Consider the following 16,716-nt stretch of genomic DNA (forward strand, 5'->3'; position numbering starts at 1 on the left):
TTACCCGAAGAGATTAACCTCTATTGATATCTTAGTTAACAGCTTTCCAGCCATAATCTTTGTGCCTATACACATTGAAATAAATGTGTATATTTTTATAAAAAGTGATTTTTTCACTTAACATCTTTTCATGTCAAAAAAAAAAAAGATATGCTTCATAAACTTGAGATGGCTAGTCTTGCCAGTGCTAAATAGGACTATAAATCATTACCATCTAATAAGCTACCAAATTCAGAACATATTTAAAAGCATTAGTTGGCTTCGAGATCTTGGATATTTTTGAGAACTCCAACATTTTCCTTTGGAGCTGCAATCATTCTCACATTAGAGAATCAGGAAAAGTAGGTTTTAGGGACATAAACACAGTTTAACGTAGCCGGCGTTTTCCAACCAAACACTATTTTAACAGTGAGCTTCATTTCCTGTGATTTGAACACGGCTACCAAAGTTCCCGAGCCAGCCAGCTTCTGCTGAAAGGCACTGAAAGGTCTCTGAGGTGCCACTGAGAAGGAAAAGCTCTCGCTGCAGAGGGCAGGGGTTCCCAAACGGTGCTGCGCATTAGGATCACCAGGGGAGTTGGAAAAACCCAGCGCCAGGCCCCATCCTCACCATACCCGCGACCAGCGGAATCACAATGTGTGGGAGCCAGGTACCGGGTGTTTTTTAAAAATCCCCAGGTGATTCCAGGGCATGGCAACCTTGGGAGGCACGGAGCCAGAGAACAATCACAGTTGTTTCTGATTGCAGCTCCAGTGGTCTTCCTCTTCCTGCTCCCATTGTCCTTCCTCACACAGCGCTCTCTCGGCTGTACAAGGATCAGTAATGGTATAAAATAAAACTATTGTCTGTCATAGTGGAGGCCTTTGTCTTTTGAGCACGAAGAACATTTTGTTGATATCTGACACTGAACGCTCCTTACTGAGACATCGAGCCAGTTCAGACCGCAACAGAAAAGCTAACCATTCTGTGAAGGAACATTTACATCATCCACTGAGAATGAATGTGCACTCGAGTATTTCATCACTGGACTCAAACAATCAGATGGTTTCACTTCCTTTTCTCTGGCACAGACAGAATTATGCACAAGGATTAACAGAATTTTATTTGGAACCCAAATGGCATGGGCAGGAGAAGGAGCCCTGACATAAATCCATTCAAAGTTATTTTAAAAAGAATTGCTATTTCGCCTTCTAATTTCCCACAGTATCTTCGCCTCTTAGCTCCATTTTGACTGATTAAAATAGAGACATGCACCCTTCACATACACCCCCGTGTTAGCATTTATCATGCTGTGATTATCTGCGCTGTTGCGGACTTGAGTTTTGCAGTGGGTCAGGAACAACTCGTAGAGAGGTGCCTTGTCTAATTAGCCCCAGTGTCTGGCACAGAAGAGGTCCTCAGTGATACTGACTTAATGGTAAGATGGAATTAAGTCAGTAGAACGAGTACAAGGAACAGCTGTAGTAAAAAGATCAATTTAACCAAGGCCTCAATTTATGGGACTGTATTTATTCAGAGTTAGCGAATTTTGTATTTTGGTATTTTTTCCTTCACATCCTAGAGTGAAAACTATTTAGTCATATGTCAAAGTATTTTTCTCCCCAAATTTCCAAGAAGCCAATTCACAAAGAAAAGGGTGTTTTCGTTTCTTTCTGGTTCCAGTGTGTTCACAGCAGTCAAGACCCTCCGTGAGAGTCTAGGGGGCAGTCTGCCCACAATTTACTCTTGCTATAGGTGCCTGAAGGAGCCAAGCAGGTCTGTTTCTCATAGGAAGCTTAAAGGAAATGGGGAAGGCAAACAAGAAAACTACTCTGAGATTTTTCTGTCACTGCATAAAGCTGGGTTACTTTTCCTAGTATAACTATGCCTTTTTACTTGCATTTGTAATAGTTCTTTTTCTTTTTTTTTAAATAACAAAACTGCATTCCAATGTATGCCTGTTGCCAGGAAGATCAGAAGGATACAATCAAGAGCCAACATTTTCGTAAGCTACACAGTCAGACGAAGTGTATTTTAGTGCCTACATCACTGACTCCTGCCAAGGGCTCGCGTGTGCGGATTATGTTCTGGGCCACTACCTCCCTCCCTTCACTGATACATCTCACTGCACATCAAACACTGCATGGCCAACACAATGCTTTCAGGTTTTAAGTGTGAAAACAAGGTTGATCACCTGAAAGAAAAGTGTGTGTTACAATCATCTGGAAGAAAGCATCTGGTGAATGGCTTAAAGAAAACGAAGAGAGGTTTACCATGAGGGGGTACTTAAAGTAGTCACTATCGAGGGAGCACTCTTTGGCAGCGAGAGCCAGGCCTTGTAAAATGGGGATAAAGATCTGTAAGAAAAAAGAAATCGGAAATATAAGCTTAGGAAAAATTAAGAACAGGAGGCATGTTAAAATAAAGTGCTGAATCTGAATGTCTAAGCATTTCCACCCTCCCCAAGGAAAAGCTGTTTTGTTTATAAAGGAGTCTAGTATCCAGCCACGGAGTGTGGCTCTGGACGAGGCTGACCATAAAGTGATATAGCTGAATTTTCCAGAGGTAACAGGATCTGGTGAGCCCTAATTCTCGGGCAAGACTCCGAGTGACTCAATAGAAACACAATTTTTGAGCCCGCTACAGGAGTCCCCAGGGGTCCTCGCTCTAGTCAACTAAATTCTCTACATCTGGACAATGAATATGTTTCTGATGACCAAGCACCTACAATCTGTAAAGAAACTGGACTAAATGTTCCACTATTTTCTCAACTCTATCAGTATTTTAAAAAATTATTCCCAGCCACTCTCCCACCTCCATCTGATTCTTCCCATCCCTTCCTGTTTATTTTGAAGAGAAGAAAAACACACCAGTAACGAATATTATTATCATTACATTGACTTTAATTATGTAGAGCAAAGAGGTAGCTGGTAAATGTGGAATCTGCAAAACTAAACTTGACTAGAATGACTTACCTCCGTTTGTGGTATAATGAAAACATGAGCATGATGCCAGAGCTCGAGGGCACCCGTATTTATTTTTACAAGTTTACCATCAACACCAGAGCATGCTATCACCATGCAAGATTTGCTCAGCACAGCTCATCTACAAATGCCACAACGTACTCACTGACCGACTCATTTAGAGAGTTGGTTGGGATTCAAGACTAATAACATTAAGTAGAAGATGGTATAAACAACAGCTGACAATCCGAATGTCAGCAAGTTGAAATGGAAGAGCTCTATAAAGCCACTAGAAAATCTGAAAAATTCCCTTTCCTACTAATTTCATCCCATCGTACTGAGCAGCTTGGTCATTTAAGGAGCACAGGATTTAAAAAAAAAAAAAAAAGGTGCCCTGGATTACAAAGTGCCTGTGGGGTGTCTTCAGATAACAAGATAGCTCTGGAAGAGATCGTTCCAGTTTTTGCAACTCAAACCATCAGGGTAGAAGTAACGTGCTGTCAGAAGCTAGCTAAAAATGGATAGGTAAAGCTGAGGTGTGGGGATGGGGGAATGACAACATCACAATCAAGAAAAACAAAACTGAAGTTCCCAAATCACCAAAATAAATTTTCACAATTGGTCATCTAGAATAATCTCAACATTTTTTTCCAGAATGCTATAAAGAAAACATCTTTATGTTTTCTAGTAGACTTAACCTCTTCTGCAGGTAGGATTTAATTTATAATACACAAGGTATTACTAGCTATAATATTTTTCAAATAGTCAAGCATTATAATACTTGTGTGACTTACGTATTTTTTTTTAAGATTTTATTTATTTGAGACAGAGAACGAGCAGGGGGTAGGGGCAGAGGGAGAGGGAGAAGCAGACTCCTTGCTGAGCAGGGAGCCTGATGCAGGGCTCGATCCCAGGACCCTGAAATCATGAGCTGAGCCGAAGGCAGACGCTTAACCAACTGAGCCACCCAGGCACCGCTATTTGTGTGACTTATGCATTTTATTTTATTTTTTATTTATTTTTTAAAGATTTTATTTATTTATTTGACAGGGAGAGACACAGCGAGAGAGGGAACACAAGCAGGGGGAGTGGGAGGGGGAGAAGCAGGCCTCCCGCCGAGCAGGGAGCCAGACGCGGGGCTCGATCCCAGGACCCTGGGATCATGACCTGAGTCGAAGGCAGACGCTTAACGACTGAGCCACCCAGGCGCCCCTTGACTTATGTATTTTAAATGATTCTCTTGTTTTCAAATAAACACCTTGGAGCAATGACAAAAAAAATACAAGTATTCATCTCCAATCCTAAATTCTAGCTGCTATTTATTTATCTGTGAATATCTCAAACATTAAAAGGAGACTGAAGTTTCAGTCAAAAGATTTAATAGTTCAAATCTGCCAAACTCTTCAGACAAGAAAAGGGAAGCGCTGTTTTCCATTCAGTCATCATCTCTCTCTAGAAAAAAACACATGGTAACACAAAGACAGACATGGAGTGTTCAGGACCAAGTGGAAGGAAAGGCATCAGAATGCTATGATTAAAAAGAAATAGTGGGGTAGGGCGCCTGGGTGGCTCAGTTGGTTAAGCGACTGCCTTCGGCTCAGGTCATGATCCTGGAGTCCCTGGATCGAGTCCCGCATTGGGCTCCCTGCTCGGCAGGGAGCCTGCTTCTCCCTCTGACCCTCCCCCCTCTCATGCTCTCTCTCTCTCTCTCATTCTCTCTGTCTCAAATAAATAAATAAAATCTTTAAAAAAAAAAAAAAAAAAAAAGAAAAAGAAAAAGAAATAGTGGGGGGCACCTGGGTGGCTTAGTCGGTTAAGAGTCTGACTCTTGGATTTTGGCTCAGGGCATGATCTCAGGGTTGTGAGATCGAGCCCCATGTTGGGCTCCACGTTCTATGTGGAGCCTGCTTAAGATTCTGTTTGCCCCTCCCCCATCTCTCTTTCTCTCTCCCCCACCGGAGGAAAAAAAAAAGAAATAGTGGGTGCACAACACTGCGAATGTACCAAATGCCACGGATTGGTTCATTTTGTTATGTGGATTTCATCTCAATTAAAAAAAAAAAAAAAGAGGGGGCGCCTGGGTGGCTCAGTCATTAAGCATCTGCCTTCAGCTCAGGTCATGATCCCAGGGTCCTGGGATCGAGCCCCGGGGGAAGCCTGCTTCTTCTCCCTCTCCCACTCCCCCTGCTTGTGTTCCCTCTCTCGCTGTGTCTCTGTCAAATAAAGAAAATCTTAAAAAAAAAAAAAGAGGTCACTTCACAACATCTGTGTAAGTTTCTTTATGAGTAAGACAGGTATAACACAGTCCTTTCAGCTAATCACTGGGCTGATTTTATAGAGCTAAAGCTACTCTGGGTTCCTGAAATGAAGACAACAGGAAAAGTGTTCTCATTTTTTTTTTTTTTTAAGAATTTATTTTTTAAGTTATTTCCCACGCAGCGGGGGCTAGAAATCACAACCCCAAGATCAAGAGTCGTAAGCTCTACTGACTGAGCCAGCTGGGCGCCCCGAGAAAGTATTCTAATTAATGCACATCATACACAGAACAGAGGGCACCACTTAAACCTTCCAAGATGCTTATTTATTTTCTTTCTTTCTTTCTTTTTTTTAAGTAGGCTGCAGGCCCAGTGTGGAGCTGGACATGGGTATTAGGTATAAAAACAAATAAAAAGGAATCATATCACTTATAGCTACTGCCTCTGTTCTGTGTAGAAAGAAACGATCATATGGTAAATTGTAAGAAAGTGTCATAAAAATCCTTAAAAAAAAAAAAATCCTCCCATCACTGGAAACAGTTTGTGTGGAAGTTGCTGTGGCCAAGTGCTCATGTCACAAAACAGGTTGGGATACAGCAACCAAACGTGATGCCAAAGTTTCACCTCAGAAGAAACTTTCAAGACTAAATAAACAGCTTTATTACTAAATATCCCGTATCTGCATTTTCACTTGACTTCACACAGTGAGATATAAAAGCTGTATGAATACTTAATGAAAGAAGTAATTAGTAAGATATGAGACAACGTTCCCAGTTGAGTGGCGAGAAGACAAAAGATTCTGTGTGGTACGCAAACTGCACTGAGCTAATTTCATCGCTGGTTTACTAATCTTTTTGTAAACTCGGAGAACTAATTTTCAACACGACTCAACTGGCAAATGCACGTCGTGTCTTATGCCATCTCTTGGTATTCTTGTGTTAAAAGCACCTTGAAATGAGGGACAGGGCCTTATACTTCTTCTTCCCTCTCAAGGCACTTAGCACTGTTTAAAATACTTGATGCTTGACTGCTTGAAATGGACAAATGATTTGAACAATGCAGCTGTCAATCTGATTATCTCAAGAAAGAAGTATCAGATCTCTCTGAGCAATTAACACATGCATGTTCAAATTCTGAAACAGAAGTTTTCAATAGATGGTGTCTTTAGAAATCAGCCTTGGCATAGAAGCTCCTAGGTTAAATGTCCTGGTAGCAAATTCACAAAACCTCACCTGCTTGAACACTTCTTCATCCTGGTGAGTGGTCCTCACCAGTTCCTGCATGAAGCCATACGGGAGATTCCTGCAGAGCATGTACGGCACCAGGAAGGACGGCTGCTGCATGGACCTGCGAACCCACAAGAGTCAAGGACCGCGATGGCTCAGCTCATCAGTGTGCGATAACACGGCACACGGGCTGTCACGTCAGCAGACGTGTCCAGTCAAATGTCAAACTTTAAATCTCCCAAATATCCTACACAACAGTTTTAGGCAAAAGACCACCCTTCTTAAATTGTTCATAATCACTTTTTGGTCTTTTTAATGAAGAGACTATAGAAAGTTTCAAAGAATCCATTTTTTCCTACAGTCAAGCCCTTTAAAAATAAAGCATTACCCAAAAAATAAAGCATTATATGTCTCTTTTACTTATTTGTTTATGGCACATCCAACTGAAAAGAAAAGATCAGTGGTGGCTGAGGACTTTTAAATAAAACTCTTGCTAATTTTAACCACAGAATATTTTTTTTGGTTTTGGTCCATGTTTATCCTTTTCTTTCTTCTTCTTCTTCTTTTTTTTCCTTTTTAAGGTTCATTTATTTATGTAATCTCTATACCCAAAATGGGACTTGAACTCACGACCAACCTCGGGAGATCAAGAGTCCCTCGCTCCCCTGACTGAGCCAGCCAGGCGCCTCCAAATTTTTCCTTCTTTTTGACAAGTTTCAAAAACAGATGGTTCTGGTACAGAAAATAATATAAGAACATCCAGAACGAATAAATGTAACTTTGCCATTTCTTCCTTAGAAATTTTTGCATTACTTTTCCTTCAGATATTTTCATAAAATAATGAAATATATAAATACTCTTATATTGAACTAGAAACCTTGATGGGACCCTCCGAAACAATCAATAATGTAGTGTATTCTGGGTGATTCCCAAACTAACTGCTCTCCCACTGTTATTTATCACTGAATAACAGAAATTGATTGTATGATACATGGAAAGTGATAACCTGCACATTTTTTCAAAGATCTCCCCTGATTTCAAGGAGCTGCTTTTAAACTAAATACTAATTTCCTGCCTTGACGTTGACATATTTCAACAGTGGTCTAGAAGTAAAGCAGACAGTGTTTTATTTTCATAGTGTTTCAGAGAAGGAAAGGGACCTCCTGGGTTATCCATTCAACCACTTTTGTCTTCCAGGTGAGAAAGTGTGTTATCCAAGGTGAGGCAAGTCGGCCGGAGAGCCCAATGTCCGCTGAGGGATAGGCTCCTCTCCCTGCTAACACGAGTGCACACGGTTTTCCCTACCTTGGCTGCGTGAGGGAACCTTGTAGGACTAATGCAGTATGGGATATGCACTGTGAGCGGATGTTGCTCAGAAGCTGGCTGACTGCTGGCTGGCTGCACATCTGAAAGAAAAGGCGGAGGAGGTCAGGACTGCAAAAACAAACAAAATAAGCCTGTACTGTTGAAAACTGACAAGAGTCGGGAGACGTCAATCTCCAGGAAATGGCATGCTTTTCTCTTGCCTGACTCATAATGAACAAACCAGAGTAACTGTACCGTCCACGTGTACTGCCTCCACTGAAATCTACGGTCACGGAAGAGCGCAGAGTGAGGTGGCCAAGCGGGAATCTCAGAGCTGTGTGCCCGCTCTCCGCCTTTGCTTAAGGTTCAGTGCAACAAACCCCAGAGAGGCCCTTTACAAATATGTAACTAACAGGTGGACAAGTTGACTAGTTTGGAAACGAGAAGTGGACAATGAACTGGGAATGAAATCATAATAAAGACAGCATGAAAGAGGAGAGAAAGCATAGCTTCTGGAGTTTAAACCCATTTTTGTAACTTTTATGTGATTCCGGACAATTACTCAGTGTCTCTGAGGTTCATCTGGTTATTCATACAGTAAAAATAATACCTATCTTACACTAGATTAACTGAACAACCGTGAGAATCTGAGCTCCCGTAGGCGAAACACAAGGTCAGCAGTCCGCGGGCACTCCATACATGGGGGTTATTACTACACTTGTTACAGACTACCAGGAACTAGAAGGGCCACCATGCAAGTCACTGGTGGCAGTGGCACTTGCCCCCGTCACTTCTTCCTTCCACTAGGATGTGAGTTCTGTGAGGGTGGGGGGGATCTTTGTTTTGTTCACTGATACGCCTTGAGCTCCCAGCACAGCGCCTGGCACATAATACATGCTGGAGAACCATTTTCCTGATTGAATAAATGAAGAAATGTTCCTTAAGGGGGCAAAAGATTATTTATCAAACAATAACCAGGTTCTTATGGGTTTTTAAGTGGATCTATTGCATATTACCTTTGGTGCTTTTTTTTCCTCTATTCCAACTCGGTCAAAACACTCGATGAGGTAGTTCAGCATGTCTGTCTCCTTGCAGGTCTCAATGGTGAAATGGTCGCTGTAGGAATCCCAAGTACTGGCCCCACCAGAGGCTCCCAAACTTTGGAGAAGAGAAAAGAAAACTGATGATTCTTACCTCCTCTCAATGAATTATCTTTGATAGAGTTTGCATTTCTGCAGCAGAAAGCCTGTTAGGATCCCTGCACCCACGACAAAGCAGACACTCATGCAGCCAAGGTTGGAGCTGACTGCTCATTGCACCTGCTCCGAATCCAACAACAGTAACTCTTAGTAAACACTGTATTGACCTAAGAAGAGAGTTGGAGCAGAAACCCAACATCTTCTCCTATTGGGAGTGGCAACTTACAAGGCCAGGAGGACTAAGACCTACTGTGCTGGGTACCTGAAGGGATAGCACATGTGCTTAAACCAAACTGGCCGTCTTCACTCAGACCGACTTGTAGGTTGAAACCAGACTATGCTACTGCCATCATCAAACTCAGCAGGAGTGAAGTTATAAAGACTAACAAAAAACCCCTTCTCATGCCTTCTGACATAATCTCAAAAGCCTTCATCCAGCATTTGGCAGTAGGACCAGAAGAGGAAAACTGTCCAGTTATAGAAGGAAACATAAAATTATTTGTTATTAACACAAAATTTCTAAAACTTTCAGTGAAAAAGGCAAAGTTGTAGAGTAAACACAAACAAAACAAAAATCTTGTGTGGGGGTATCCAAACTTGGGTTCTGGTCCAGCTGTACCGCCTGCTTGTGACCTGAACCTAGAACCTCATCTCCTGTGCAGTGAGGCTTAAAGGAAACCAAATGGAAGTGCGTCGTAGACTATAAGCAGGATACAACATGAAGCACTGTTATGATTAGTAATAACTATTCGCCGAGACCAAAGCCAAACATTATCTCAAGTGAGGAAATTAAAGTTTAGATCAACCATCAACAAGTCACATACCAAATCTGATGTTTAACTCACAAATTTATTTGATATACACAAAAGATACAAAGAGAGTAATCATGGCACAGGGAGAGGCTAGGAATTTTGAAATGAAAAGGAAATGAGAAGACATAAACTTAGCAAAAAAAATTACATATGAAAGATGATAAAGGATGGGAAGAATATCATGACCTTGAAAGGCCCATCCCTACTTCAACTGGGGCAGACAATTAAAGGCTAGAAACCAACAGGACTAAGAGGGATTGAGCTATTAACAATACGTTATGCAGGTAGATGCATAGATATACATAACTAATTCTGGAATATATGCATAACTACCTTAGAATTTTAGAAAAATACAGTTGACCCTTGAACAACACAGGGATTCGGGTTGCCACCTCCATGCAATTGAAAATTGCATTTAACTTCTGACTCCCCCAAAACTTAAAGACTAATAGTCTACTGTTGACCAGAAGCCTTACTAATAACATAACAGTCGATTAACATGTATTTTGTGTATGTATTATATACTGTATTCTTACAGTATATTCTTAAGCTACAGAAAACAGAATATTATTAAGAAAATCATAAGGAAGAGAAAATACATGTACGGTACTGCACCGTATTTATTGAAAAAAATCCACATATACGTGGACCTGCACAGTTCAAACCCATCTTGTTCGGGGGTCAACTGGATATATAATTGACCTTGGAATGAAAGTGTGATATTAAAGTTAAAGAGATGAAAACAATGCCAGTTTTCAATCCAAGGCTTTCAGGCCAGAGTCTAGTAAATCTGAATTCCTACAATCTGCTCCATAGGTCTGACAGAAGGGAAGAGAGAAGAAAGCATAGGGCGGAAAAAAAAGCAACATCAGAACAAAAGAGAAAAACCAACCAAAAATATGAGAAGTGTGGTGAATCCCCAAAAGTAGAAAGGGAAAAGGGAGATATTTTCTTACTGCACCATCTCAGTTTCAAGCTATCTGCGATTCTTTCCTCCTCTGTCTGACGTCAGGGACCCAGTGACTCTATTATCCACTGCACTTCCAAAGATGAACTTGACCAACACAGGCCTTCCCCAGACACAACTAAGGTTAATTTTCCTTTGAGTGGCTCTCTCTCGCAGAAAACAATGAAAACCGATCTGCCTCATGTTTAAAATGAAAATTTCAACTATACATTTCCTTGATAATAAGGCCCAAATTGTTCACATTTTTACGTTTCTGATGAAAAGCATCTTACTGATGCCGATAGGTCCTTGCCAGCTCCACGGGGTCACTCCCCGCAGCCAGCATGCGAACATCTGCGGGAAGCCAGCATGCTTACATGGTGGCCACTCACACGCTGAAACTAGGTTCCATTCTTAGCCAACACTTCCCACTGAATTTTAACTTCAGTGTGAACACCTCAAAGCCAACTGAGGTACCTTCACAACTATTTCACTGAGACATGAAAAGTGACAATGTATGTAGAAGATTGCTTGTCTCATGCCAGGCAATGCAGTGAAAGGCATCCAGAATGTATCAGAGAATTTTCAAAGCTAAAAGAAGTTGGTATATTTTGGTGATCATCTGCCAGACACCAAACAACACTTCAGCTGACTCTCAAGAACAGACGACCCAAAAAAATGAAATAAAATTTAACCAAATAGGAAATGTAGAATAAACTCCAGTATTTGTTCATAGATTACAAATTTTAGGATTGGTCCTACAGGTGCTAAAGTAAACCATGATCCCCTAGCATGAAAAGCAGCCAGTCTCAACAACACTACACACAGGTCTCAATGATCAAAACGCACAACGATCTTTAGGTTCAAAGTGAAAGCGCTGGACTTAAATTTTGAATGCCACTCTGAAGGAGAAAAGTGGTGTAGTGTTTGTGTGCATATGTTCATGCTATCAATAAACATTTTTAAAGTTTTAAAATAACATTTCATTTTTCCCTAAACAAGTTATTCCCAAATTCATGATGCTTTTACAACTGTGACACATGGAATACCACACTGGAAATATGTCACATTCAAGTCCTACGAGTATCTACAAACTTACACCTCCTTCTGGGAGAATGTGTGAACCGTTTTCTGATAACTACACCGACAGTCCAATTTAATAAAGTGATTACTTCGCATAATAGAAATACACCTGACTCCTTCTGAAAACACAATGCAAATCTTCCAGGGGAGCCGACGTGCATCAGATCTGTTGCAAACTGAATCCCATTTGAAATGCACCAGGAAAACACGTTCCTTGATAATTTCTTCTATAATGGTATGAATAATCTCTCTCCTGTGTAACTCATTTTTTTGAATGCAGACTTTAGAACGTTGTGTTTTCTCAGTGCAAGGCAAAGTCAGAGCAGTGCGGGTTCGAGCAACGTGAATTCATTGAACAAATGTTCACAGTGTACTGTGCATTCTAGGCGCTGCTGCAGGCTCTGGGGGCAGACACGGAACGGAACAGACCCTGCTGGTATAGCGATTACACTCTGGGGGGGGGGACAGTCCAAAATAATATAGGAATGCTATGAAGAACAATGACAGCGGAGCACGGTGACAGAGACGGGCAGTAAGCGTGCGTGTGTGCTTTATATAATGTGTGATACGACCCTCTGGGAAGATGGTGTCTACACGGAGACCCAAGGGCGTCAGGGGAGCAAGCCATGCAGCCACCTTGGGGACAGCTGTCCACAGAGAGGAAGGAAGTGTGAAGGCCTAAGGTAGCCGGGAGTATGCCAGGGGAGGTCAAGAACAGGGTGGCGAGCAGCGGAGGGGGCAGGCAAGGGGAGGCACGTGAGGTCAGAACGGAGGAACGCGCGCGTGCGTGCGTGCACGTGTGCACGTGCATGTACGTGACACGAAGGGTCTCGCTCGCCAGGGTGAGGCTTTGGGTTTTACTCTGTGTGAGCAGGGGCACACTGCGCGTGAGGGTTTGGAGACACACACGGTGGGACTGTTGCCATGTTTCATCTCCAAGCAGAGACGAGCAGCAGAAACGAGAGGGTAAATGTGAACATTTTCCACCATTTGCTAATTTTCCCTTTCTCTATTCACACAGGTTCACGACACTGAAGATTCTACCTCCTTCACTGAAATATCTAAGCAGTTACAAACAGATTTCTTTCCTGGGAAACACTCGGAAAAATTTTCCTCAGAGCAAATGCTATGTTATTTTTATTACAAGACGATTCTCTCACTTCGCTCATTCCACTCCTGCAACAGGTCGATCCTTAGAATTTATACAGCTCTTTCCGGAGGACTATAGAACGTCACGGAAGGAATGTTCTACCTTTCTTAAATTAATCCTTCTCGTCCCCACTATAGATAATTAACATATGTACGTATGTCCCAACTACTTCCAAAAACATTTGTAACGTATCAACTGCGCCGGGCGAGCCGGAGGCGGGCAGGAGGGGGACAGACGCGGCCCCCTGTTGCTCTTCTACAACATTCATCTTACCGGGCAAGGAGTAGGTGTTGAAATTGCTTACTTGAAAGTAAATAAAATTCTGGGAAGATCGATTGGCAAGAAAATAACTGTTATTTCCTGATCACTCAAATTAACCTCCTCTTGGTTCTGGCCCTACGTGCATTCTTGAATTCCTCTCTATTTGCTTAATCAGTTATATATTTTTACACATCCTCTCACATTCTGCTTGATAGCTATTCAAAAGCTGTTAAGTTGCCAAAATCTGGATAGATCAGATTCCGTTTTAACAGCCAGCAAAGGACCTGCCAACTGAATGGACTTTTGTAATTACCGAGTAAAATGCTGGCACTTCCTTGCCAAGGAACAGAGTAGATGCATAAACACTCGGCAGCAAAATAACTAGTTAAGGAACAAGAACAACACGAGTCCTGTTGGGAGCACAGTGTGGTGGTGAAGCAGGTGAGTTCTGGACTCAGGCCTTGCCACGTACTTAGTTATGTGACTGACCTCCCTGTCCCCCAGGTTCCTTACAGTAACTGGAAGGGCTGCTGTGAGGATAGAGGGATAATGTGTGCAGAGTGCTGGCACGGGATCTGGCCCACGATGCTCAGTCAGTATTTGGAGCTATTATTACACGGTTATCTCTCCTTGTAGCTATAGAATCTAGATCAGAGACAAGGTTGGGATGCCAGGAGTCTAGTGCTAGTAAAAGCAGCACGCCATCTGGTATCTTGGTGAGAGCAAGCTGGAATGAAACAGGCCAGGGAGAGAGAGCATTTCTCTCACAATTTACAGTAAAACAGATAACAAAGCACTTTCATCATGTATGGAAATTGATTCCTAAAAAGGATGCCTGCTGCATTACTATAATCGTGCAGTAGGATTTTATCCACATGAAAAAGACACTTCTACCTTTGGGAAATTCACTTGAGAAACAGTAATACAATGTTCAACCTAATACAAACATCAACCTTCCTGAATCAATATTCAACCTTGCACCAACATTCCTTTCTCTCTTTATGTACTCTCTCTAATGATTCTTCTGAACACTGTCAAATTTAATGAAGTGTACCTAACTCCTACTGCCGTCTCTATTTATAGCCTGGAGTTATTTTTGAGCAGTGCTGGGCACAAATACCAAATCAGTCCAGTGGAAACTTCGGTTTAAGAGCAAAATCGTAAGACAATGAGTCAGAGGTTCAGAAAGAAGGTGCTATTATATTTTCTTGCCCCCAATCACCTAGAAAACCCAAGCAGTCTTTTTTCACAGGTTTTTGGGGGGGGGGGGGACCATTCAGCAGCATCACGAACTCAGTTTCAGCCTCTGTTGTCATTCCAGAGGCTGTCTAAACAAGGGTCTAGCCTCACTGAGGTCAAGGAGGTGATCAGTGAAATTTAAGGTTAGAAGTGAAAGCAGAATCAGTTATACCAGACAGGATGGCCCCATATGCTCTTGAACAGACTGTCAGCCTGAGCTGGGGTGGAAGGGGTAATTAAAAGACACACACACGCACACGCGATCCCAGCCCCTTTGCCATTCCTAAGTAGCAGCAATCCATGCAACTGTACGTAAGGAAACATGCCCCACTGAGTACGTGTTGCTCACATCTGGCAGCTCACGAGAACACTCGCCATAGTTAAATGAAGGCTACCTCATTTCAGATCTTAGGGTGGGTGTGCTTGATGATTCATCTTTAATCTGTCATTTGTTTCTGACAAATGATTACACATAAGTTTTCCTCCAAACTTACCAGGCAACAACGATGAAGATTTTCCTACGTGCCACTTTACCCCAGGTAAGGTCCTAAAGCCTCGGTACATGCAAGTTCCCCACATCTTGACTATCCAGGCTGTCTCATTTGACCCTACCCTGTTTAGATCCAAAGCACGCCCATAATGAGGGCTCATAAAAGTTAGTTCCTAAGCACCTATGCACATGCAGGGGTAAGACTCCATTCCTCTGATACCTGGACCCAAACTGGACACAAGAAAACTCATCACCACCACCACCACCTTCATCATCACCATCATCACCATCATCATCTTCTTCTTCATCTTCATCACTACTGTCGCCAGAAAGTGCGAGGAAGAGGAAGGAGAAAGGATTGTCGTACATACTACCACAACAAAAGCAAAAAAGGTCATCAGGGAACAAAGGAAAAACAAGAGGTAGAAAGCTTTTGCAACTGCTATCCCTTTTTAATTAAATGTTATGCTAAAAGTTCTGATTACTGACATGCAGAAAAATAATTCACCTCGATGACATAAATGCACAGGCACATTCGGCGGGGGGCGCGGGGGGGGGGGCACTGGGTTAGTGGAATTCTGATACTGCTTCTTTCTAAGAGGCTCAAATCAAAGGGTCAAGGCACAAACACCGGCCCCGCCCCAGTGATCAGAGGTGAGGGACACGGGCCCAAGACTTGCTCCCACCACCCCCTGGGCTAACGGTATTTCAACTCTGATTGACAACAGTACGAAGAGCTAAAATGTGCTCCTGTGAGCCCCAACGCTCAAATACAAACTGCCCACAGCCTCTGGAATTCATCTGTAATGAGGAATGACACATGAACTAGACTTCAAAAAAATGAAAAGTGACTTCTTTTTTTTTTTTTTTTTTTTTTGGCCAGGAAGGAGGAAGAGTGAGGGGTAAGAACAGACGGAGGGACGCACAATGGAACACCCACACCTTCTACTGTTATCAGAGCCTGGCAGAAGCATGGACTCGGGGCGCGAGCCTACCAAACTAGTTAGACACACAGGTTAATAACCCCGAACAGGAAAGCACATGTAACTGAGGTCAGCGTCACACAGCAGTTCTTCCAAACCGAGTTAATCGCCTCTCCCAGCACTGCAAACACGCACGCAGCTTTCCTGCTGAATAAATACCTAGGAGAGATCCTTAGGGATGAGGAACGTCTGCTCATGGCACTGGGGGAGGTGGCCAGGGAAGGTGGCCCCAGGCTGCCGGGTCTCAGTCTGGGAGAGCTGACAGGCACTGCTTGAGGGCTACTAGCGAGGGCAGGGAGGCTGGGTGAGCTGGACAGGATGGAGATGCCGGGGGACCGCGGGGTAGGAGAAGCTGAAGAGCCCCACGGGGGTGTGAGAGTGTAGGGGCGATACCGTGAAGACGCGGGCTGGCTTCCTCCGGCAGCGCCGGGAGCCGCGCCATGAGGGCTGAGGGGAATGGACGGCACAGCCATCTGGCCGGCTGCACGGGAAGGGGAGGAGGCAAAGGATGGACTCGTCATTGGCACCGAGCTCCAGAAGCTTGTCCTGGGAGCCGGGCTAGTTTCATAGAGGCTAAATCAGTTGAGAAAGAGAGGAAAGAAGAGAAAATTGAAGAAAAACTTGAGGTAAATAACTAAAATGGAAAATATCAAGCTTTTAAAGAATAGTACAATGACACTTTGCATCTCTAAGCATTCAAGTGTACAAATCTCTCAGATACTCATCTGAATGGCTATAATCTAATTACCGCACCGATCTCGAGGCTACATTTACAGTCTGATAAAGCCCTCCTTCCAAAGAATAATGTACTCTCTACAGCCACTG

General features: G+C 42.8%; 1 protein-coding gene across 2 annotated transcripts in view; it reads right to left on the minus strand.

Annotated features, from left to right (window-relative positions):
- UBE4B (ubiquitination factor E4B) overlaps window positions 1-16,716 on the minus strand; it is a 122,250-nt gene that overhangs the window by 38,432 nt on the left and 67,102 nt on the right. The window contains exons 7-12 of one of the 2 annotated variants that reach the window (XM_032393929.1): window positions 16,051-16,464; window positions 15,129-15,278; window positions 8,745-8,886; window positions 7,729-7,829; window positions 6,430-6,544; window positions 2,253-2,336 (exon numbers count right to left, since the gene is read on the minus strand). In XM_032393929.1, coding sequence (XP_032249820.1) covers window positions 2,253-2,336; window positions 6,430-6,544; window positions 7,729-7,829; window positions 8,745-8,886; window positions 15,129-15,278; window positions 16,051-16,464 — 1,006 coding nt within the window. The remainder of the gene's footprint in view (window positions 1-2,252; window positions 2,337-6,429; window positions 6,545-7,728; window positions 7,830-8,744; window positions 8,887-15,128; window positions 15,279-16,050; window positions 16,465-16,716) is intronic. The other variant, XM_032393922.1, reaches the window with a different exon arrangement.

This window comes from Phoca vitulina, unplaced genomic scaffold (assembly GCF_004348235.1).
Source record: "Phoca vitulina isolate PV1807 unplaced genomic scaffold, GSC_HSeal_1.0 scaffold2, whole genome shotgun sequence".
Taxonomy (NCBI): Eukaryota; Metazoa; Chordata; class Mammalia; order Carnivora; family Phocidae; genus Phoca; species Phoca vitulina.